The sequence below is a fragment of the Felis catus genome, chromosome C2 (genome assembly GCF_018350175.1).
Source record: "Felis catus isolate Fca126 chromosome C2, F.catus_Fca126_mat1.0, whole genome shotgun sequence".
Classification (NCBI taxonomy): Eukaryota; Metazoa; Chordata; class Mammalia; order Carnivora; family Felidae; genus Felis; species Felis catus.
Genome location: NC_058376.1, coordinates 74870435 through 74893903, shown reverse-complemented (window position 1 = coordinate 74893903; position 23469 = coordinate 74870435). Strand labels below are relative to the sequence as shown.

Genomic DNA, 23469 nt, shown 5'->3' with positions numbered 1-23469 from the left:
AGTGAGTTCAGCTCGGGGGAAGCATGAGGAGAGAGGATAGGAGTGGCAAGGCATATCTGGAAAGTGTGATAGGATCCAGATCGTGAAGGACTTATGTGTGATCCTAAAGGAGTCTGAGACTATCCTGCAACCTATGGGAAGTGACCGAAAGAATAGCAGCAAGAAAGTGACAACACGGTTATACTATGTGGTGGAAAAACCTATCTGGCCACAGTATGAAGGGTGAATCAGAGTAGGGGAACCTGGGACCAGGATTCACCAAACATCGAAGTGATCCAGGGGAAAGGTGATGAGGGTCTGGGTGGATGGAATGAGAGGGCCATGGATTAGCAATTGATAAAATAGAGGCTCTGAAAGAAAGGGAGGAATCAGGGCTGAGTCCTAAATTGGGAGTAGCGGCAGAAATTCTTAATACCATTCACCAAGATGGAAAAGACAGGAAGTGAGAAAGAGAAGTATTGAGTTTGGGATGCCAGTTGGGTTACCGAATTAGCAACGGCCAGTAGGCAATTAAATTTATAGATCATGTGCTGATGGGACACATTTGGGCTGGAAATAACAGATCCGTCTGTTGAATCACAAGTCTATTCGCTTACCTGTCTCAGGTTGGCAAAAGCTGGCCACCCTTTCCGGTGCACCTTTCATGAATGCCAGCCGGTCACCCCCCATCTCTTGGACAATGACTGTCATCCTCTGCAGTGCTGATGAGAATGGGAACAGATGCAGGATTGCAATTCCTTCCACTGGCACCTGGTGAGGGAGGGGGAATGGAGAGGGACATACCAACATAGCTTCTAGCTAGTCAGAGTTCACTACTCCCTCAATTCTTATTTTAGCAAATACAGGAAGCAAGGTCTTAGCAATTTCACCTATGGAATTCAAAGAAGACACGTCTGTCTTCAAAATTTTCCCTTCAAAAATTTCCCTTTGAGTCTGGGCATTTGAGGGCAGATAGCAGGCAAGGCTTACCTGGCTGGCTGTTTTGCAGGGCTTAACTACCATGGCATGTGCTGGCACTCCCTTGATGTGGAAATCGTCCCCAGAAACCGCCATCTCCTGTTTCACAAATGGGATATTTCTTTGTAGAGATTTAGTTCTTATTCGTCCACTGATACCACGCTCAAACCCCCTCTTTGAGAAAATCCTCAGGCCACCTTGATGTATTCTCAGTGTCACCTCCCTCAGTCAGATGGAGGTGAACCAGACTTATTTTGCCACGGGGCTGGGGTGGGGGGGGGCGGAGTGCATTGGAAATGCCACAGAACTTGCAAGGCAGACACCTCTGAATTATTCATGCAATTTATCCTGCTTTCTCTGTTGGAATGTGCTGCATAAAGGTTCATTCTCCGCTTCTGAAAAGCTTAACTTGAAAATAGTGAGCATGAAGAGGCAGGCTTGTGTGAGGCAAGCACCATACTGTCTTTGTTTTCCCGGAGTTCGACACTGTTCCCACCCTTCCTTCTCTGTCTAATTTGAATCGATAGTCCTCAGGGCCAGGCAGGGCAGGGACTGTGATGTACGTGGCTAGCGTTCAGTAAACGCTCAGTAATTGGTGTAATAATAACCCTAAATTATAGTCAAAGGAACCTTTTACCCAAAGATGTCAAAATGCTTTGTAATCATATCATCCAGCAGCTGAAATAATCTCAGAAAGGAAATTGTAATTCCTACTTAAAGATACAGAAAAACAGTAACCCAGAAGAAATGGGGGGACTGGCAGAGTGACATCAGACTGCTACAGAACCATATCCCACTAGTGCTGGAAGGGACCCTAGAGACTGTCTCCTTTAGCAGGGTAGCACGCGGGGATCACTGAGGCCTAGAACTGCACAGGGCTTCCGGGAGTAGGAGTGGGCTTGTGGCGAGCGTTTCCTGTACTACACAGGGTCTATCTTCTATGTCAACCACAGCAACTCCAACTGTTGGTTTTTTAATAGAATGTTTCTGAATAGGTTTCCTTTGGAGAAAAGATTCCAGCTCTGTTATTTCATTTTGTTTGTTTGTTTTATATGAACACTGCTGATCTAATGCAAACCCTTTTGTTTTAAGGTCATGGGAGCCAACACTTTAACAAGAGGGATGCCTTCACAGGGTCAAGCAGTCAGAGCAGAGCCAAAACTGGAACCGGGAAACCAGAGACCTGGTCCTGAACTATACGTTTTGCTCTTATATCTACTTTAAAATCTCAACAAAAGCTCTTTCACGGTTTCCCTTTTTATTTCTTCCAGTCTTAGAAACAAAGTCAATATTCAATTAATAGGAATAAAACTTTTGGTAACAATGAGTTATCCTAAGCAGTGGAGACAGTGCTGTTTCCTAATCCCCGTGTTCTAGAAAACTTTACAATCAGACATTGCTCAAAAGTTGGAAAATAATTATACAGCAATTATGTTGTCTCAAGAGTTGGAAGATATAGAATAATTGTATGACTATGGTTAACCTACAATGTCCCAGGCATACTATCAGGGATTTTTTTTTTTAAATTTCATTCCATTTATCCTCATAACTCCACAATGGAGATACTATTATTAGTTAAATTGTACAGATGAGGAAAACAGACTTAGATTAGTTTGTCCATCACTACTGCATGTACCTCTATATTGAAAGTATTGAATACGATAAAATCTGTGTTGCTCTGGCATTGAAGAAGCTTCTTAGGTTCTCTGCAGAGCAGGATCTTACCCAGGTGGTGGCTTCAAACATCTTGAGATCCAGAGGATCTCCCTGGATGGTCCCATCAAGAAGAATCAGAGAGTGGCAGCTGGCCATGGCCGCACACAGCGGGCCCCATGGCAAAGACCTGCCGGACACAAAGCTGTGGACTTCCTGGAACCTGAAGGAGAAAAGGGAAGGGCCTTCAGTCTATCCATCCATGCTCAAATGGAGCTTGTGGAAGTAAATATCTGTTGAAAAATTACTGCAGCATGCATCTTCTAATGGCATGCAAGATGTCATGCATCTTCTAATGCCCCCAAATCAATCATGCTTTATTTAGCCGTTATTCTTCTATAAATTCAGCAAGCGTGAGAAAGGTCCTTGAGGTTTGTCTCAAACTCTTTCTTTTCCTTGCTCTTTCTCTGGCACTGATTTAATCCCAGAGGTATAGAAAAAACTAGAAGTATCACCCTTAGTTTGAAACACATCCACTACCACCCCAACTACCAGACCACTTCATTTCCAATGCGGTGAGAAGCACAGGCTAGCTCATTGTATGGCTGTGTGTGTATATGTGCATCTCCTTCACTCAACCCTTCGGGGCAGGCATACATTTTTCCATCTTTCTCTCCAACATATCTGATGTTTGGCCCACAGCAGATACTCAACAAATGTATGAGTGAATAAATGAATGAGTTAGTTACTGGAAAACCGAAAGACTTTAATGATACAGAACTTTTAAAAAAAAGCATTTTTGAAAAGGACATTGTGTCCCCCTCTTCCATCCTGACATCTAGCGTCCATCATCACCATCATTTTTTTATAGAAAGTAGCCTCGTCTAAAACCTACTGAGGTACAACTCCAATTGTCACATGCAGGGTTCTTTCACTAAGTCAGAGATGAAGCCATCAAGTGTGGCCTCAGGTTCACTAGATGCATGTCCTTTGAAGCCTTGCTGTCATGTCTTACACGTGGAGTACCGTAGGTGGTCCACAAAGCAGCCCATCCTACGTGGGGGACGTCAGAGGGGCAGGTGCTTCCAAGGGGCCAGAGTCTACATGCTCTTGTTTCAGATTTGTGGACCAGCTCAGCTGTGGCCCTATTATCTCTTCTTCCTCTGGGGTTACCATAGGACCTCTAGCTGTGCCTCCAGTGTACAGTTTCCAGACCTCTCTACCACCCTAATTACTCATTACTGGAAAAGTTTTTATGTGTCACATTTTGTCTTAAAACATGTTCTCCAGGATCAGATTATTATTTCCCATGATATGGACACTGAATTTCTTTAAATATGGCCTTAGTTTGCTCTAGCCTTTTATTCCTGAAAGCCTCCCCATCACAGAGCTAACTCATAATCCAGGCGTATTTCTTCCTGTCTTGCTCATTCAAGTTTCCCTACAAGTTCAAAAACCTCTTGGCTGATTACTGACCCTGTTGATTATATTTATTATTATATATCAGTAGTTCAAGTTGTCTTAGTGGTTTCCAACACGTCCCCCAGTATTGTAGTACACATTAAGCAATCACCAGCAGCGTGATTAACACAGATGCTTAAGCTCACACTGAAAAGCAAACACAGATTAAGGGGAAAAAATCCTATTTTTAACATGGCACACATATTGTCATTGCTACGTAATTCTGAATATATAATTCTGAGTTCCTGGGGACTGGGCCAAACTCTTGTTTGTATAACAAATAAATAGAACTCTCTCTCATCCTTGTCCTTGTATTTTTATTTGAATGTTTATGATTGATCCTGCTCAAGTAACCCAGGTGGTTCTTGAAGTATCTGGCACATTGGGCAGGACTTTTTGGAAAAGAATTATTAAAGATGAGCTTACCTTTTACAAGAAGATATTTAATAGCCTGTAAGTCAGATGCTGACTTCTACCTAGTATTGAGTAGGTTTTCTCTGATGTTATCTTTCTTTTCAAATTTTAAATTTCCCTTTTAGGAAGCAAGAGTAGCAGGCTTAATTAATCAATCAATAACTTAAACATTGTATCAATGTTTTTATTTCAATTTGACAGGTTACTTTTACTTATTTATTTATTAAATTTTTTAAACATTTATTCATTTTTGAAAGGCAGAGAGAGAGCGCAGACGGGGGAGGGGCAGAGAGAGAGGGAGACACAGAAACAGAAGCAGGCTCCAGGCTCCGAGCTGTCAGCACAGAGCCCGACGCGGGGCTCGAACTCACGGACCACGAGATCACGACCTGAGCTGAAGTCGGCCGCTTAACCGACTGAGCCACCCAGGTGCCCCTGACAGGTTACTTTTAGAAATAGAAAGTTTTGTGAATAAGAGGATGCCTGAATTCAATAAGTGGAAAACATTCAAAAGATGGAACATAAAAAAAAAAGGTGGAACATAGTAAATTCATTTTAAACATTTGCTGGGCACCTGTTGTGTGTGCCCATGTGCCTGGTATAGTGCTACGGCACTAGGAACACAAATATAAATAAAAGACCAACTACTCTCAGGATGCTCACGTATTTGAATAAATACATACATTTTTTTGTGGAAGCTGAAGTGGAAACATACAAATGAACAGGAAGACCAGGTCTATATCTAAATCTATGTTTGAGACAAAATGAAAAGAACTTGAGAACGTTTAATATTTATAAGAGGTTTCTCCTGTGGACCAAAGCGGCTAGAAGCACTGAGATCTATTTGTTAACCCAGGAAATAGACTTGCTTATAAATAATATTTTCATATGAAACTGTATTACACACATGTAATTAAAATATTTTGTGGATAAATTATAGGTCACCTGCATATAAGAAGAACCACAATGTACCTTTTATGTAGTAGATGCTTTTGTGATGGAGGATGTGAGGATACGGGGGAAATACTTTCATTTAAAAAAAATATAAAAGTCAGATGGTTCGTGTTCTGTTCTCAAGTGGAGGTAGTGACCACAAAAAGCAGAGGCGGGGGTGCAATGTTAGACATGCCCACAAGAGGGCCACACAAGAGAGCCATGCAACTCATACCACCCCGAACTGAAAATTGCCAAAAAAGGAGTCTTTTCTGGCCAGAAAGGAGGAGTTGCCCTGCCCCCAAAAGGTGGAGTTTCCAGAACTGCAATACCAAGGAAAATGAGTGCGTTAGCTACGGGTTCACGGCTGCTGCTCTTCCTGAAACTCTCTGTGCACAAGTCAGTGCAGTGTTCTCCTTCCAGGCAAACTGAAAGGCTTCAGTTTGTAGAAGGAATGTTACCTCCCTGAGGGACCGTGTCCTGGTATTCTCCAAATCAGGTACAGTGGGTCAACTTCAGGCCCCTGACTAATATGCTGACAGCATATTACAGTTTTAAGATTTTTTTGCAGGGTGCCTGGGTGGCTTAGTTGGTTAAGCATCTGACTTTGGCTCAGGTCATGATCTCGGGCTCTGTGCTGACAGCTTGGGGCCTGGAGCCTTCTTTGGATTCTGTGTCTCCCTCTCTCTCTGCCCCTCCCCTGTTCTCTCTCTCTCTCTCTCTCCCTCTCGCTCGCTCAAAAATAAATAAACATTAAAAAAAATTTAAAAATGGTTTTACAAATCACATCTTAGCAAAGACGCGAAACCCCTCTGTCTCCTAGGTTTGCGAGTGGAATGGGGCAGGGGATAGGGTGTAGGGAGCTATGCATGTTTCAGTAAGACTTGGAAGTGCTCCAAAGAGACATTACATGAAGGCACTCTGGCAACCGACTGCTCTGAAGCCAAAATGTCTTCATTATTAATTTTCAAGAGAAAATGCAGAGTATTTTCTCTGGGAAAAGAGAAACTCCAGTGCATTCAGTCCCAGGTACTCACCCACTCCTATCGCAGGGCACGGCTCCCCAGAGATCCAAACCATCCCTTGTTAAGGTGCCTGTCTAAACAGAAACGAGGGCTCGGTTTACTCTGAAGCGACAGCCCCTAAGGTATGTTTTAACAGGGAAATACATGTCACAAACACGTTACTGAAATCAGCACCTCAAGGAAGGACACAGTCAGGTGGGAATCCTGGGGTCCTCGGCAGAAGCTTGGATGGCTCCTACCAGTTGTACCACCAAGCTGGCGATAAAGGAAGAAAACGGTATCTGTCTTATAGACTTCAGAGGCTGGTTGTGAGGATCTAATGGGAAAGTCTTGGTAAGCCTGTAAGAGCTATAAAATGGGTGAGTCCCAGGTTTTACAGCAGAAGATAAAAGTAGGTCATCAGAAATAAGTAATGGGAGTAGACTTTTTCCCTGCTCTAAACAGGTGGTTTGCTCTTTGACACCTGTTAGGTAAAAGAGGGTGCTTTTTGGTATTTCTCTCCGTACAGGATAATGATGAAGAGCTTGGACTCATTTAAAACACTAGCTGTATGACCTGGGAGAGTTATTTAATCCCTCTGAACCTCGGAGCCCTTACCTGTACAATGTGCTTATAATCGGATGAGGTTATTGTGAACGTCAAATTAGATAATACAAATAAAGTGCTTGATTTAATGTCTGACACAGAGTAAGAGCAAATTATGATAATTACCCCTAATTATTACTTATTTTATGCAAATTCATGTCATAATGATTTGTCCCACCCCTGCTTCTTTTGCCAAGGGCAGGGATGAGATGACCCCACAAATAGAACATTCTTCTTTGTTATGCTAATTGGATCACAAAGTAATTCAGAAATGCTGGCAAGAGCCATGTTAGCCTTCTGATCGTGGTAGGTCTCGCTGATAGTCCAGTAACCATGTAATATAGCTCTGATCCTATTACTTTTCTGTCCTCAAGAACTTCAGTGTCCTGTTTAATGGACACAGGGTTTCCATTTGGGAAGATAGAACAATTCTCAAGATGGATGGCGGTGATGATTGCGCAACAATGTAAGTGCACTTAAAGCCACTTAAAGATGGTTAAAACGGTAAATTTTATGGAATGTTCATTTTGCCACAACAAAAGTAAGAAAAAGGAGAACAACTATTGAGAAAGCAAAAACAGAACCAAAAACCACTTTCAAAGGTTCGGCACTGCCTGGAAGGTATGTACAAATGTCTTAGCCAGATAGCAAAGGTGTACAAACCTCTCCCATTACTGACGTCTTGCTCTGGTCAAAACCACCGGCTCTATTGCTTTCCTAAATCCACTCATTTGCCCATATTCACCTGCCTATTATACCCTTGTGTTGTATTAATTTTCTATATATTATGATGATTTGACATCTTAAAAAACCTTTCTAAGGAAAGACTCCATCTCCTGGGCTAGCCAATTCTTAGAGATAGTAAGGGACTCCGCGTGCCTTTGACATGCAAACTAATCATCTACCTGGCCCCTACTCCTCAGGAGGCAATAGTCCTCTGCCTTCATCATCCTGGGGCCAAGGGCCAGAGACCACCCTGCAGCCCAAAGCTCACCCAAATCGTTCAAACTAGCCAGTCATAAGCTGTTTACCCTGCCCTGACCTGCCTTCCTCGTAGAGACCCCAGTAAAGGCCCTGGTCTAGGCATTTCCTCAGATCCCTTATCCAAACTTGCCATTCCTCCCATGGCCCACAGGACTGTGCCTTTCCTTACCAGGAGAACTGTAATGTTAAACTTCCTTCAAAGGCATTGACCTCTCTCTGCAGTCATCAAGCCCCTTTATAAATGAAGACCTGGACACAAAACAGCCCATCATCCCTGCCTTACCCTCTCACAGCCCCTCCCCTCACTCAGTATAGGCAGACACCAGACCAAAAGAATATATTCAGGAGGAGGTAGAATAAGAGGCTGGTTGGGAATAACTGGCATATAGTCAAGAATGATTTTAAGCAATACACTACAGATGGGAAAATACAGTAAGGATTTGATTGGAGCTTTCCTATAGCCAAGTGCAACTGCCCAAGGAAAATACAGTTAAATAAATTCTTCCTTTTTTAATTCATTCATTATTTATTATGATTAATTATTATTTACTCATCATTATGCATTATTCATTATTATTCATCATTGTTTATTATTATTCATTATTTATTTATTCATTATTAAACCAATAAATATTTATTGCGCACTGACTATACGCTAGGCAATATTCTTGACCATGGTAGTGGTCAAGCAGGGACCATAGTGAAGGGTTTAAGTTTTGTTCCTTGTATGTGGTTTTGTCTGGGGAGGGACAGAATGCTACCTTAATTAACTGTGTTTTAGAAAATACTAGAGCTGGAAGGACTTTCAAAGACCCGCTTATTCAGTACCTACTCTCCCTCTTCTAAACCCCAGAATCTGGAAGCTCAAGAGACGTGCCTTTCCTACATTACGCATCCAACCAGAGATAAAAGGTAGGCAGATAACACATCCTGTGTTTCCTGCCCCAGAAAAGTGTGAAGCGCCTCTACCCGATGACCACGATGATAAAAATGGCAATGATAATGAGGGTGAAACACACATACCTTGTCAAAGCAGACAAGGTTTAATTGTCCACATACATTGATCCTCTGGGGGCTGATGCAAAAGATGCCTCTCTTCTTCAGCCTCTTCTGGGCATAGATAATGCCTGTGGTCAGAGCAGCAGGTAGAGCAGGAGGGACCGCAATTGTGATGACATCAAGGGCTTTCTTCACCACCTCCTCTGGAGGCTCCTGGGACATAAAGTCACTCTTCAGCTATTACAGGTAAATCAGTCCTGAACAGCTTGGTGCATATGACTTTTTTTCCTCCTTTTTGTTTACTTCCTTAGGTCAGATTCCCAGAAATGATTTGAGTGGGTCAAAAAGTATGCACGGTTTATGGCTCTCATAGATTTTCCAAAGTGCAATGAAACAGTTTGTAACGATTCATTACTGCTACCAGCAGAGAACAATGGACAAATTTGCCATGGCCTCACCAACATGGGGTATCCAGGTTTTATTTTCAGCTCCTTATTTAATAACGCCAAAATACTACGTTACTGGGATAAACATATTCTCAGATCGAAAAGGAAAAAATGGTGTAAGAAGTGTACAAGATGAGAGGCACTGTTGGTAGCTCGGGAAACAGCGTTTTGCCCCTCTAGTTCTGATTGTTATAATATTACTTGGGGATCAATCTCTCATATTGGCGAACTGTGAGTACATGTTCAGGTATCAGCGTTTGGCTTTGTTTCCCAGGTTTATACACCATGGCTGAGATTAAGGTTAACACGCAGAGTATAAATTATACCTCCATGAGTGTTACATGTGCATGTAGTAAAAGAACAAAAGCAACTTACCCCGCTGAGCACATAGACGCACAAAGTATAGATCATCCCAATGGTTGCTGTCCCTACAAGGCACAGGAGGAACCTGATGGCATCCCTGTAAAGCTTAAAATTCATTGGCTTCGGGTACAGAATGGATCTCACGAGGTCCCCTTTTGCAGTGTTGAATCCTGAAGTAACAAACACACAATCCACATTCTTAGGTTGACAAATCCTACTACTAGCATGCTTCTAAGCCTCAACATGGCCTTTGTTTTTCTCTAGAGATATTTCAACAGTGCTTAAACCCAAACACAATTAAAGGATAATTGGGAAGACACCTGAGTGCTAGAATGGAAATATCTTACTTTTTCAGAGCCTATTCCATTCTGATCTTTCTTCTCTCTACTTTCAAAATCAATGCGACCCAGAGATAGGAAACCACCACACTGAGATCAGAACACAGCCTTGCCCAATATAACTTCATTTTAAGGAAACGACTCACACACACACATACACACACACACACGTTACTTGAAATTAAACCATAGGACCCAGTAAATACTGATGGACTTAATCTCTAATACTTTTCAGTGTCAAGTTTGCAATTTCTTTTTTAAAATTTTTTTAATGTTTATTTATTTTTGAGACAGAGGGAGACAGAGCACGAGTGGGGGAGGGGCAGAGAGAGAGGAGACACAGAATCCAAAACAGGCTCCAGGCTCCGAGCTGTCAGCACAGAGCCCAATGCGGGGCTCGAACCCACGAACCGTGAGATCATGACCTGAGCTGAAGTTGGACGCTTAACCGACTGAGCCACCCAGGCGCCCCTCAAGTTTTCAATTTCTAACCCTGGCTAGAAAAAACTTGGGATTTGGGGTTAAAAGATCTAAGTTCTAGACCCAGGTCTGTCAGTGACTATGTGATTTTTTTTTTTTTTTTAAGTTTGTTCAGATTGTGCTGACCTCAGCCTATTTATGTACGAAGTGGGAACAAGCATCTTTGCTGTGCAGGTTTGATATATAGAGATAGTTTCTAAACTACAAAACATGTTAATAGTAATTATTGTCATCGGTATTTTGTTGACTAAAAGGCATGTGCCATAGTGCAATTCACACTTGAAATATGGAACTTTAATAGGTTTGGTTCGTTATCGAAAGACTATTGCTTACCTAATAGATTTCAGGCACTAGACACACTGAGCAAAAATATTTCATTAAAGTAACAAACCAAAGAAGGGATGCTCACTCACCAGTCTGTAGCACCACCGCCCTCACGGTCCCAGAGCATGCTCCCTTGGCTTGGATAACCTCTGTCCCACAGAAAAGGACATGCCTTTTATAATCGGCTTCACTCTGCGTTTTCCAGGGCATGGAGCTCTCCATCTTGGGCAATGGAGTTTTAGTGACTGGAATACTTTCTCCTATAGAAAACAAACATCTCATTTAAATCATGTATGCACTCACTAGGCATGCGGTGGATGTTTGTTATAAGCCTGCAGGGGGTGGCAGGGACAACCCTAGGTATTAGGGATACAAGGAGATTGTTTTTTAGGAGATTTGTAGTCCCAATAAATAAGAATAATGTTGTATTATAAATACTATAAGTATTGTAACATCCAACACGGACATTAAAGAAGGCTAGAAATAGCTGTGTAGGGAATAGCAAGTTGTGAGGTCCAGAATGTGGGGCATGGGGAATGAGGGGCCATGAGACCTGTGCAGGAAACCAAAGCAAGGAGGCCCTAGGTACACATATTTAAGTGTTTACATGGTTTTTGTAGGCATTAGTGGCAGAAGGGAGTGGGGAGATATTTAAGTGTTTTATTCAGGAGAGTAATATCATATTCATGTACAAGAGAGAGAGTACTCTATCTGCAATACAGGGAATAGATTGAAGTCTGGTGAGGTTGGAAGCTGGACATCCAGATGGAGAGAACAAGGTCTGACTTATGGCAGCAGGCAGTGAGAGTAAAAGGAAGTCCGGGAGCTGAGAAATAAGAAGGTAAGAAGTTACAAAACTTGGGGAGAATTTTATATTGGGAGGTCATAGGAACAGAGAAATTCAAAATGGCTTCTTGGTTTCCAACTTGGGGAAATGAGCAGAGGGTGGCATTAGTCATCAACACAGGGATTATAGGAGGAAGGAAGAGTTGCTTTATGTTCACCATGAGTTGGAGATGTCTCGTGGAATGGCTATGTTGAGACGTCTTGCATTTATTTATTTATTTGAGTCTGGAGTTCAAGGGAGAAGCCTAGACCAGAGACATTTAGTCAAAGTTCACCGCCTTACAGGCTATGATTAAAGTCACAGGAGAGAGAAGATTACTGAGGGACCAAGAGTGAGGATAGAAGAGGATAGGACTAGGACATAGCTCTGAGCATTACCAACAATCAGGAGCAGCATGGGACATGGCACTATCTTGGACAGTTAGGGAGAAGAGAGTTTTCCAAAGGGAAAGATGGTCAGAATCATCAAAAGCAGCAGAGAGGTCAACAAGAAGAGAAATCTAAGGAATCCATTGGGTTTGGCAATTGGGACATGGGTGACTGCTGCCAGTGACATGGAAGGAGCAGATGGCAGTGGGCTGAAGTGCTCTTATAGGGTGGTGAATGATGTTGAGGAAGTAATTAGGGTCTGATCTGTGGAATAAACCTTGTAAAGCCTTCCACTGGCCTTTGAAAAGTGGGCAGTACAAAGTCAGAGATATGTCCCACTGTAGTAGGGCCACTTTTTGCCAGAAGAAAGGTACTTAGCATTGCAGAGGTCCCAGCACTAAAGGAATTTTACAAATCTACTGATTCCTTATATGAAGAAACATGGCCTGCCACGCATTAAAAAAATTGGGGTGGGGGCAGACCATACGCCTGGGTGGGTCAGTCGGTTGAGTGTCTGACTTTGGCTCAGGTCATGATCTCACAGTTTGTGAGTTCGGGCCCCACGTTGGGCTCTGTGCTGACAGCTCAGAGACTGGAGACTGTTTCCAACTCTGTGTCTCCCTCTCTCTCTGCTCCTCCCTGTTCATGCTCTGTTTCTCTCTGTCTCCAAAAATAAATAAACATTAAAAAAACATTTTTTAATAAAAAAATAAAAAACATTTTTTGGTAAAGTTACATAGAAGAAAGATACATGTTCTTGTCTCCATTTCATGCCTTCCTGGTCTGTCCTAGAGAAATGGATTCAATTTTGGCTTCAGTGGGAACCACAGTATGTCAATGTGTCTTCTCAGCCCCCTAGTCCATCTGTGAAAAAAACTTTATGATTCTTCTTTATCTTACAGAAATGTTGGCACAACATCTCCTCAAATGTGCACTCGTGAGAACTCGAAGCACTGTGATCTCAAGGTCTCTTCTCTCTGGACCTCAGCTTCCATATCCATGAGATGCAGTGACCTCTAAGGTCCCTCCCTGCTCTAGCAGCATACTACTTAAAAATGAAATTCAATTAGTCCTAAAGTCCCAGTGTGTTTTCAGGCAGCAGATGTGTGACAAATCCTTTGTCGTGAACCTTTTCACATATTTAAGCCAAGGCAGGGAAGAGCTTGGACTTGACCTTCTGGGTTTCAGGATGTCATCAATAGCTTTCATATCTTCCAAGTTTATCAAAAGATATAATTTATATGAAAATACTGAACATAAAAGTCACAGATGATTTGAAATGTCTAATGATCTCTACAGTCTTCTAAGGTAAAGCGACAGGGTTGCAATAACCTTTGTTCAAGAAGAAAATGCTAAGCACTCAGAAAATTACAACTGTATCAAACTTAGGACACAGAAAGCAGCTTTAATTTGAACTCTCCCATCCAGAGCAGGACAGTCAAGTAAGAATTGTGGGAGTGTAATATCCCACAGCAAGCCCCAGCTTTGCCACGGTTGTTCTGATAGAGAAGGAACCTGGGAGAGCTTGCCAAGGCTGTAAGTTGTGAGACAGAACCGTACCTGTCAGCATGCCTTCATCTACCACACAGCTGCCATCAATCAGGATGGCATCGCATGGCATTTGCACTTTGTTCCCCGTCAAAATTAATAGATCTCCAGGTACCAGGAAGCGTGATTCCAGCTCTTGGACTCCAGCTGAAAGTGTGAGATGGCAGAGTCAAGTCAGATTTTTTTTCTCACAACAATGTAGTCCAACATCTGGCTTAATTGGAAATCAATGAAAAAGCAACGTGGATGGAACTGGAGGGTATTATGCTCAGTGAAATAAGTCAGGCAGAGAAAGACAGATATCATGTTTTCACTCATAGGTGGAATATGAGAAACTTAACAGAAGACTGTGGGGGAAGGGAAGGGGAAAAATAGTTTCAAACAGCGAGAGAGGCAAACCATAAGAGACTCTTAAATACAGAGAACAAACTGAGGGTTGATGGGGGGGGTAGGGGAGAGGGGAAAATGGGTGATAAGCATTGAGAAGGGCATTTGTTGGAATGGGCTGGGTGTTGTATGTAAGCAATGAATCGTGGGAATCTACTTCTGAAGCCAAGAGCATACCATATACACTGTATGTTAGCTAACTTGAGAATACATTATATTTTTAAAAAAGGAAACTATTCCTCAATGTTGATTCAAAATCTGAGAACAATAAGAGAAAAAAGTAATAAATTGCATAAAATGAAAACAGAGAAAAAACCTAAAGACAAATTTAGAAAACATATTTGAAATTTACAGTACATTACATTACAAAAGATTAATATTCCTAATATATAAAGAATTCCTGAAAAAAGAGATGTACAGCAAATGACTATAGCAAAATTGCTAGAGATGTTAACAGTTCATACATGCACACACATACACACACACACACACACACATACACACAGAGGCATACGCACAATGCAAATGGCACGCTAAACATTTGAAGAGATCTCATTCTTACTCATAATTTAAAAAATGAAAGTTCCTTCCCTCCTACCTACCTTCCTTCCTTTCCTCCCGTCTGCTTTCTTTTACTTTTTTCCTTCCTTACTCAATGCCAAAGCTAGAGGGGTTAAATAAGATAGGCATCCTTGCAGAAGGTTGGGTGGAGTGGGGTGTGGGGGCAGCCTGCTGCAAGTTTTGGAGCCTAAGCAGAATGGACAGGTGTTTACATGACCCGGTCGGTGCAGGGTGTCCGAGCCCAAGGAGGGAGAGAAGGGCCACATTGGTGACAGTGGCCTGGTGTGGGATGTTGGAATCCAAGAAGGGTGAAAAAGGGGTCTACATGGAAGTAGGGGAGAGCATCAGTAATGATGGATGTTGGGTTCCGCTCAGCAGGGATTGATAGAATAAGTAGATATAATGAGGCTAATAGGAGTCAGGTTTCTCATAAAGAAAGGAACTTACAAATATAGATGGAAATAAACCTAGAATAAACTCTTTGGTATTAGATTAGAATTAGAGACAACAATGTAAACTGACAGTTTTCAATAGATAAATAGGGAAATAATATAGATGTAAATGTATGTGTATATAAGAACACGCGTATATAAAATACGTTTGCTTATCTTTTGATATACATATATTCACTAATTCTGTTCTCTGAGAGGGCCTGGGAGCAGTGAAACCCCAATAATAATGTGCATATCTAGTGCCCAAATTTTGGTTTCTAAATTCTATTCCTCTCCCCAAAAAGAATCCTTGTTCCTTAAGGAAATGGCTGATTATAAGGCTGGGCCAAGAAAAGTATCATATAAGCTAGAACATTTTGTAGCTCAAGGAAATATGGAGAAAGAAAAAACATCAAAACCAATTTAACAGGCTTTCACTGCCTAAATGTGCAACAATTTGAGCATCACAGTAAATAAAGATAAATGAACTATAACCCATCAAATAAAATAGGAATTCATGAGTCCATATGATATAAGCACATGGATGAATAAATGAGGAGAAAGATAGTTTTTTCCTACAGTAACATTACAATTAATGTAGGAGAAAAGATAAAATTAGAAAATCACCATTTGGCAACCATCAAAGTAATAATTTAGCCAAGAAATAGCAACGGATACTACAACTAGTGGGTAAATTTAATGAGGATAGTTTATTTATATCGTCTCAAAGTATCTCTCAACAAAATATTTATTAATTACAAAGGGGAAAAGAGTAAATTTATAGTGGAGAAACCTGGCAGGTACTATTTAGCAAAGTAATCCAAATTAACATCACCAGTAATAGGACAAATTTAAATTATGTAGCACTTGAGAGGAAGCAACAAGGACATAGCATCACTTCTGTGATATCCAGCCAAAAATGCATAACCTGAATGTAACTATTAGGAAATATCAGACAAATCCAGATTAAGAGACTTTCTACAAAATAATCAGAGTGAAAGGAATCAAAGTCATGAAAATCAAGGGAAGATTGAAAAATAAAGAGATATGTTGAACAACACCATTGTGTGATCCCAAATCCTTTTCTATTAAGAACATTATTTAAAAAAAAAATTTTTTTTTCAACGTTTATTTATTTTTGGGACAGAGAGAGGCAGAGCATGAACGGGCGAGGGGCAGAGAGAGAGGGAGACACAGAATCGGAAACAGGCTCCAGGCTCCGAGCCATCAGCCCAGAGCCCGACGTGGGGCTCAAACTCACGGACCGCGAGATCGTGACCTGGCTGAAGTTGGATGCTTAACCGACTGCGCCACCCAGGCGCCCCTCTATTAAGAACATTATTAACCACTGGGAAAATTCGAATAGGGTCTGAGCATCAGTTTCTATTAATATATCAATATTAACTTCCTGATATTAACGGCTACACTGTCATTTATGTAGGAGAACGACCTTGTCTTTAAGAAACACACACTAAAATATGTAAGAGTCATGTAAGAGTAGTTTGGCAACTTACTCTCAAATTGCTCAGGGAAAAAGTTATTTGAACTATTCTGGCAACGTTTCTGTAAGAGTCAAGTTATTCCCTTAAAAAAGAAAAAATAAATAAATATATACATATAACATTGCCCATCTATCTAATTAGAAAAATCTAAAAGTTTGCCAGCATAGTCTGTTGACAAGGCCATGAAGACACAGGCACTCTCACAATTTCTGGTGCAAATGCAAGTTGGTACCATCTCCGTGGAAAGAAATTTAGCAATATGTACCTAGCAAAAGTACATACACACATCCATCCTTTAACTCAGCAATTTTACTTCTCGAAATCAATGCCAAAGATAAACTGGTGGCAATATGAAAAGACATATGCACAAACAAGCCTTTTTACTTCAGCACTATCTATAATAGTAAAAACTAAAAAACAATAAAAAACATACTTCAATAGAGAATTGGTTGAATAAACAATGGCTCCGCCATACACAAGAGTACTATACAGCTGAAATCACACACGAAAACTATTTCTATATCCCATTATGAAAGACTCTCTATGAAACACAATTAAGTATATAAATACACCTGAAACGAATATAGCATTCTATGTCAACTATACTTCAATTAAAATAAAGCATGTAAAACATACACACCAGGAAATATAAGTTAAATGTGTATGGTATATCCCTGTCATCTAAACAGCAGTATAAATATATATAATCTTCTGTATACATGCGATACAGATATGGATATCATATATAATTTTTGTATCCGTTAAATGTAAGAATAAATCAAAAGCAAACAAAAATGATTCTTATAGAGATTACACAAGGTAGATAAAGAGGGATAGGAGGCTGACTCTCCCAAATGTCTTGTCTTATGAATTTAAGACCTTTAAGATCTTTTGAACCATGCAGATAGTTTATGTAATCATAATACACATTTTATCTAATTTATAATTTATACATTATATATATAATTTTATTAAATTTATAAATTTATATTTTATACAATATATATTTGTGTATAATATCTACATAAAGGAATACAAAAAACAAATTTGAAAAGCTAACACTAAAACCCTAAGGCAAAATGAATGGGATGACCCTATCAAATTGTTGACATAAACAGAGAAGAATCATTTTGAGTAACTCTGAAACGTAATTTTTTTAAAAAAATGTATAATTTGTACATTTGAAATGGCATATCATAAGTGGGAGAAAAGAAGAATTCCAACAAAACATGAAATCGTTTTTAGGAATTACATTCCTGCAGGGTGTCTTGGTTTGCTATTCTAAGATTAGTGTGTATAAGGAACAGAGCAAATGAGTAATTTGTTGCTATCATTGAGAATCAGGACACTTGAGATAGAGAAAGGAGAGACAATCAACAATCAACAATCAACAAAGTTAAGTAAAAAGCCCATAGCTCTAAACTTGAATTAGAAAGGCCAGTATGAACTCATAATGTATTGTATCTTTAAGAAATTATTTCCCGGGTGCCTGGGTGGCTCAGTCAGTTAAGTGCTGACTTCGGTTCAGGCCATGATCTCGCGGTTCGTGAGTTCGAGTCCTGCGTTGGGCTTTGTGCTGACAGCTCAGAGCCTGGAGCCTGTTTTGGATTCCATGTCTCCTTCTCTCTCTGCCCCTCCCCCGCTCACACTCTGTTTCTCTCTCTTTCTCAAACATAAATAAACATTTAAAAAAAGAAATAAATTATTTCCTACATCTGTCTCCTAAAAAGGCCTAGCAACAGTGACTAACACGTAGAAACGAGCACTTCTAGTGCGCTGTTTGAGGTCTCTAACTCCCATTACTAAGAGCTCTTTGGAAAAGTGGATGTGTCCAGGTTTAGAGCAGAACTGTTCCAGATGAACTTGGAATATCATACCATATCAGAAAGCAATAAAATTTTCAAAGACTGCTGAAGTCATGGCAAAAGAATTCAGAAGCCAACCTGAGGAGGCACTCAATGGCCAAAGATGAGACAATTTGAGCACAGTAAGAATAAAAATTGCCATGGAGAGAAATGTACCAACAACGTTTAACATTATACATCCATATTGACTCTAAAAAAAATCCTTTGGATAATGCTAGAGGATCAACCCATTATTTTGAAAGCTGGTACATAAAAAAAATAATCAAATATTAATCTTTTATTTCTTAAACAAACTGAATCTCAGGGTAATGAAATAGTTGAGGAGGGTTTTTCTTTACTGAAATATTCCACTTAGTATGTGAAGATGGTATGATACAAGTAGAAATTTGAAACTCCTAATGAAATAGTAAATCTAGGTCATAAACATTTGTTTGCTAATGTCACAAAAAGAAGATAATCAGATAGTATGCACCTCCCATTTTAGAAGTTCACAATATCAGAGTGCCTGGGTCGCTCAGTTGGTGAAACGTCTGACTCTTGATTTCAGCTCAGGATGATCTCACCATCCTGAGATTGAGCCCCACATCTGCCCTGACAGTGTGGAGCCTTCTTGAGATTCTCTCTCTCTCTCTCTCTCTCTCTCTCTCTCTCTCTCTCTGCCTCTCCCCTGGTCATGAGTTCTCTCTCTCCTTCGCTCTCAAAATAAAGAAATAAACTTAAAAAAAAGTTCACTATATCAACTATGAAGTATTCTTGCCAAAAACTCAAGCCTTGGATCTAACTACCAATTTACAGAAATTGCAAGCAATAGAAAATCAAGTTAAATAATTTTATGAATATGCAATCAACATAACCCAAACTGTAGAACCCACAGGATGAACCACTTCCTTTCTTCAACAACAACAAAAAAATTTGCAAGGAAAATGTAAGATATGGAGGAGGGAATGTGTAGAGTTAAAATAAACTTGAGACTTGGGGCCCCTGGGTGGTGTAGTCGGTTAAGCATCTGACTCTGGATTTGGGCTCAGGTCATGATCTCACAGTTTGTGAGAGTCGGCTCCATGCTGAAAGTGTGGAGCCTGCTGGGAATTCTCTCTCTCTCTCTCTCTCTCTCTCTCTCTCTCTCTCTGTCTCTCTCTCCAATGTTCTATCTCTCTAAAAATAAGCATTTAAGGGGTGCCTGGGTGGCGCAGTCGGTTAAGCGTCCGACTTCAGCCAGGTCACGATCTCGCGGTCCGTGAGTTCGAGCCCCGCGTCAGGCTCTGGGCTGATGGCTCAGAGCCTGGAGCCTGTTTCCGATTCTGTGTCTCCCTCTCTCTCTGCCCCTCCCCCATTCATGCTCTGTCTCTCTCTGTCCCAAAAATAAATAAACGTTGAAAAAAAATAAAAATAAGCATTTAAAAAATCATTATAAAAAATAAACTAGAGGAGACTTATCAATCAATTGCAGTATGTGGACTTTATTTAGATCCTGATTTGAAGATGTATATACATGTATAAACACACACTGGTGACTCAACTAAGAAAATTTGAATACTTCTATATAATTGATTTTTTAAATTATGGAGCTATTTTATTTTTTTAGGTAAAGAAATTTAAAAGGAATTGTTATATTTTGCATATATACTGAATTTTTTTCAAATGAAATCACATGATATCTGGAATAGCAACAAAATAAATCTAGAGTGAAGGAGGTAGTAAGACAGTTGGAAAAAAAAAGATTCAATGAGCTGATAATCATTGATTCTGAGTGAAAACCACATGGGTGTCATTATTGTATTCTCTCCATTATTGTCTGTATGCGAAACGTTTCATCATAAAAAATTAAGCAAGAAAATAACCAGGTTATTTTTAAAAGGTCAAGATTCACTTCCAGCCAAGAAGTAGTAAAAAAGAACAGATTTATCTTCCCACCAGAAACAACCAAACCCATACAAAATATGTGAAACAATGGCTTTGGGGCACTGAACATAAGCAACAAAAGACAGAAAACAAGTGAAGGTGCCTTGCAATTGCTTAGCTTACTGCCTTTAGAGACTTCCCAGGCCACTGTGCAGGGAAGGGGAACCCAGACAAAATCCAGAGGTCTCTATGAGTTCAGAATACAGACCCAAGAGTGCTTAGAGATGAATCATCACATGCATTTGAGGAAACTACTGGCAAACAAACAATTGAACATTTACATTTAAAAATACCATTCACAAGACCATCAAAATCATGAAATATTTAGGAATGAATCTTAGAATGTGTAAGGCCCACACACCAAAAACTGTGAAATATTACTGAGAGAAAGAAGACCAAATTAACCAAAATGAATAAATGGAGAGACATACTATGTCCATAGGTCAGAAGACTCAAATTTATTAATATGTCAACTTTCCACAAATTGATCTACAGATTTCACACAATCCTAATCAAAATCTCATCATGGTTTTTTTGTTGTTGTTGTTAGAAATTTACAGGATGATTCTAACAGTCCTATGAAAATGCAAAGGGCCCGATATCACCAAAGCAATTCTGAAAAAGAGAACAAAGTTGGATGACTACATTATGCTATTTTAAGACTAATTATAAAGCCACCTTGTGGCTTTGGTATAAAGACAGACAGATCAGTAGAATAGAATAGGGAGTCTAGAAACAGATCCACCTGTATATTAACAACCGATTTTTTACCAAGATGCAAAGGCAACTGAGTGAAGAAGGGATAGTCTTTTCAACAAATGATATTGGAACATTTGAATGTCTATTTGCAAAAAAAAAAAAAATGAACTTCAATCTTTAAAAAAATTCAAAATACAACATAGATCTAAATAAGAAACCTAATACTATGAACATTCTAGAATCCAATGTAGTTTTTGTTTGTTTGTTTGTTTGTTTGTTTCTATTAATCTCTGAGGGAGACTAAAAACCAGAGCCTTTACCTGTCTATCATGAATTCAACGTTATCTGATACGACTGGCCGTTATAAATTATGAGTTTCCAACAAGATTCAATTATCAAGTAGAAGAGTTATAAACAAAATAAGACTCAATCAGATTTTTAAAATCCAAGTGAATTTTAAGAACATTTTTCTCATCTCCCAACATGTCTTCCCAAATTTGTCATTCTGTTGTCTATTCCTCATTATACATCAAAGACCTCAGACGAAGTTTTTTTGTGATCATTAACAGACAAGAAAGAATCCCAAATATTTCATGGTTTTAGATCCTGGCTTAAAAGGGTCCCAGAATGACCGTGAAGAAGAAAAGCTTCACAGCAGGCAGAACTTTACTTACTACATTAATTTTCCTATTGTGCCTGAAAGGAGAAATAACTACAAGACCAGATCGATACTAATCTACAGTAGGAAGCAAAGGATTGTCCTGAAAGATTGAAAGTATATTTGTCCATTAGAAGCCTCATTAATGATGTCTAGTCTGGAGGAGGCCTTTTACACCTGGAGAAAAACAGAACCAAAAACAATACACTCATGGTTATCAGCTAGCCACCAAGGACTTCACCGGTAGTCTCATGAAAGGAATATAGTGGCAGTGTTGCTGATTATTTATGAGTTCAAAGACGTGTTCTTCCACTCACCAAAGCTAACTTGGTTATAAACCCTGCTAAGCACCCAATTTTCCAGCAGCAACCCCAAACTCTTAGCCACCGTAAGTAAATAAAGCTAAGCAAACAGCCTGGTTTTTGCTACCAATTGTTAAAACAAAAACACGGCACTTAATTTAATCTGAATGTGGCTTTTTTCTTTCTCATGAAGGACATTCCCCTTTTGGAAAGAACCCCATCACTTGGAGGTCTGAGAGGAAGGGTGACAGGGGGCATCACCCTGCATTCTATGTAACATTATGATCCTGGGACCCAAATCGTTTCTGTTTGGGCTACAAATTTTATAGCTTTTTGTTGCTTGTCTGTGTGATAGAAAAGTATGCATTGTAGTTGTTAATTATAGCCCTCTCTCCTCCTGAGAACCAGGTGTGTTCCAACCTAAGGGTTGGATAAAGAAAGACTAGAATTTTGCCACCAGGTTATATTCATAATTACTATCCCATTTTGAAAACTATGGATTATTTCTTGATGAAATGAGTTATTCAGACTATTCAGTCCTTTAGGAAAGTGTCCTACTTTTACTCCCCAACTTCATATGCAACAAAGTTGTTAAATATTGTTAAATCTGTTCAATCTACCCTAACCTTTAACAAATTTCCCAAATGTGGGGGATTTCCAAGGAAGGTACCAGCTTGTAACCCTTCATTTTGCAAAGGATGTCTCATGTTGGGATGAGCACTGGGTGTTGTATGGAAGCAAATTGGACAATAAATTATACTTATTTAACCTATAAATATTATAGGTTATATAAAATATACCTAAATAAAGCTTTTAAAATTGAAAAAAAGAAAATAACCATTATTTCCCATTGTATGGTTATAAAAATACATTTTCAAATAAAAAAATACCTCACATCAATTTATTGAGTAAATATTCATTAAGAACTTATGTATTAAGCACTTATTTACATTAGGACACCACAGAAAAGCTTGATAACCTTGGATTAGACAAAGATTTCTTAGATCTGACACAAAAAGCATGATCCACAAGAGGAAAATTTGATAAACTGACGTTAACAAAAGTAGAAATATCCACCCTTTGGGAGACACTGTAAAGAGAATGGAAAGCTAAGTCCCAGAGTGAGAAAAAGATATTTGCAAGGCATCTTTGTGACAAAAGATTTGTATTCAGAATACAGAAAGAAATCTCAAAAGTCAATTAATAAAAATGAATCTAGCAGCACAGAAATTTTAACTTCACCAAACAAAATATATATGTAGAAAATAAGCACTTGAAAAAGTGGTCAGTGCCATGAGTCATTGAGGAAATGCAAATTAAAATTACAATGAGATATTATTACACACCTGTTAAAAATGGCTGAAATTAAAAAGACTGAGCATACCAAGTGCAGATAAGAGTATAGGGCAACTGCAGTTCTCATACACTGCTGTTAAG

The 23469-nt window shown here is 39.6% G+C and overlaps 1 protein-coding gene and 1 long non-coding RNA gene across 7 annotated transcripts in view; one reads left to right on the top strand and one right to left on the bottom strand.

Moving 5' to 3' along the window:
- Positions 1-23469, bottom strand: part of ATP13A4 (ATPase 13A4) — a 122359-nt gene that overhangs the window by 38607 nt on the left and 60283 nt on the right. For 4 of the 5 annotated variants that reach the window (XM_045037123.1, XM_045037120.1, XM_045037122.1 and 1 more), the window contains 8 exons: positions 13738-13872; positions 11052-11222; positions 9833-9990; positions 9036-9224; positions 6456-6517; positions 2683-2833; positions 970-1056; positions 597-750 (listed from right to left, as the gene is read on the bottom strand). In XM_045037123.1, the coding sequence (XP_044893058.1) occupies positions 597-750; positions 970-1056; positions 2683-2833; positions 6456-6517; positions 9036-9224; positions 9833-9990; positions 11052-11222; positions 13738-13872 (1107 nt within the window). The remainder of the gene's footprint in view (positions 1-596; positions 751-969; positions 1057-2682; positions 2834-6455; positions 6518-9035; positions 9225-9832; positions 9991-11051; positions 11223-13737; positions 13873-23469) is intronic. The other variant, XM_045037121.1, reaches the window with a different exon arrangement.
- On the top strand, positions 5760-13743 carry LOC123379983. 2 transcript variants are annotated; one of them, XR_006585158.1, is made up of 4 exons: positions 5760-5917; positions 7403-7494; positions 8866-8924; positions 13080-13743. It is a non-coding gene; the product is annotated as an uncharacterized LOC123379983 (long non-coding RNA). The 2 variants fall into 2 exon arrangements; XR_006585159.1 differs by lacking the exon at positions 5760-5917 and having other exon boundaries at positions 6087-7494.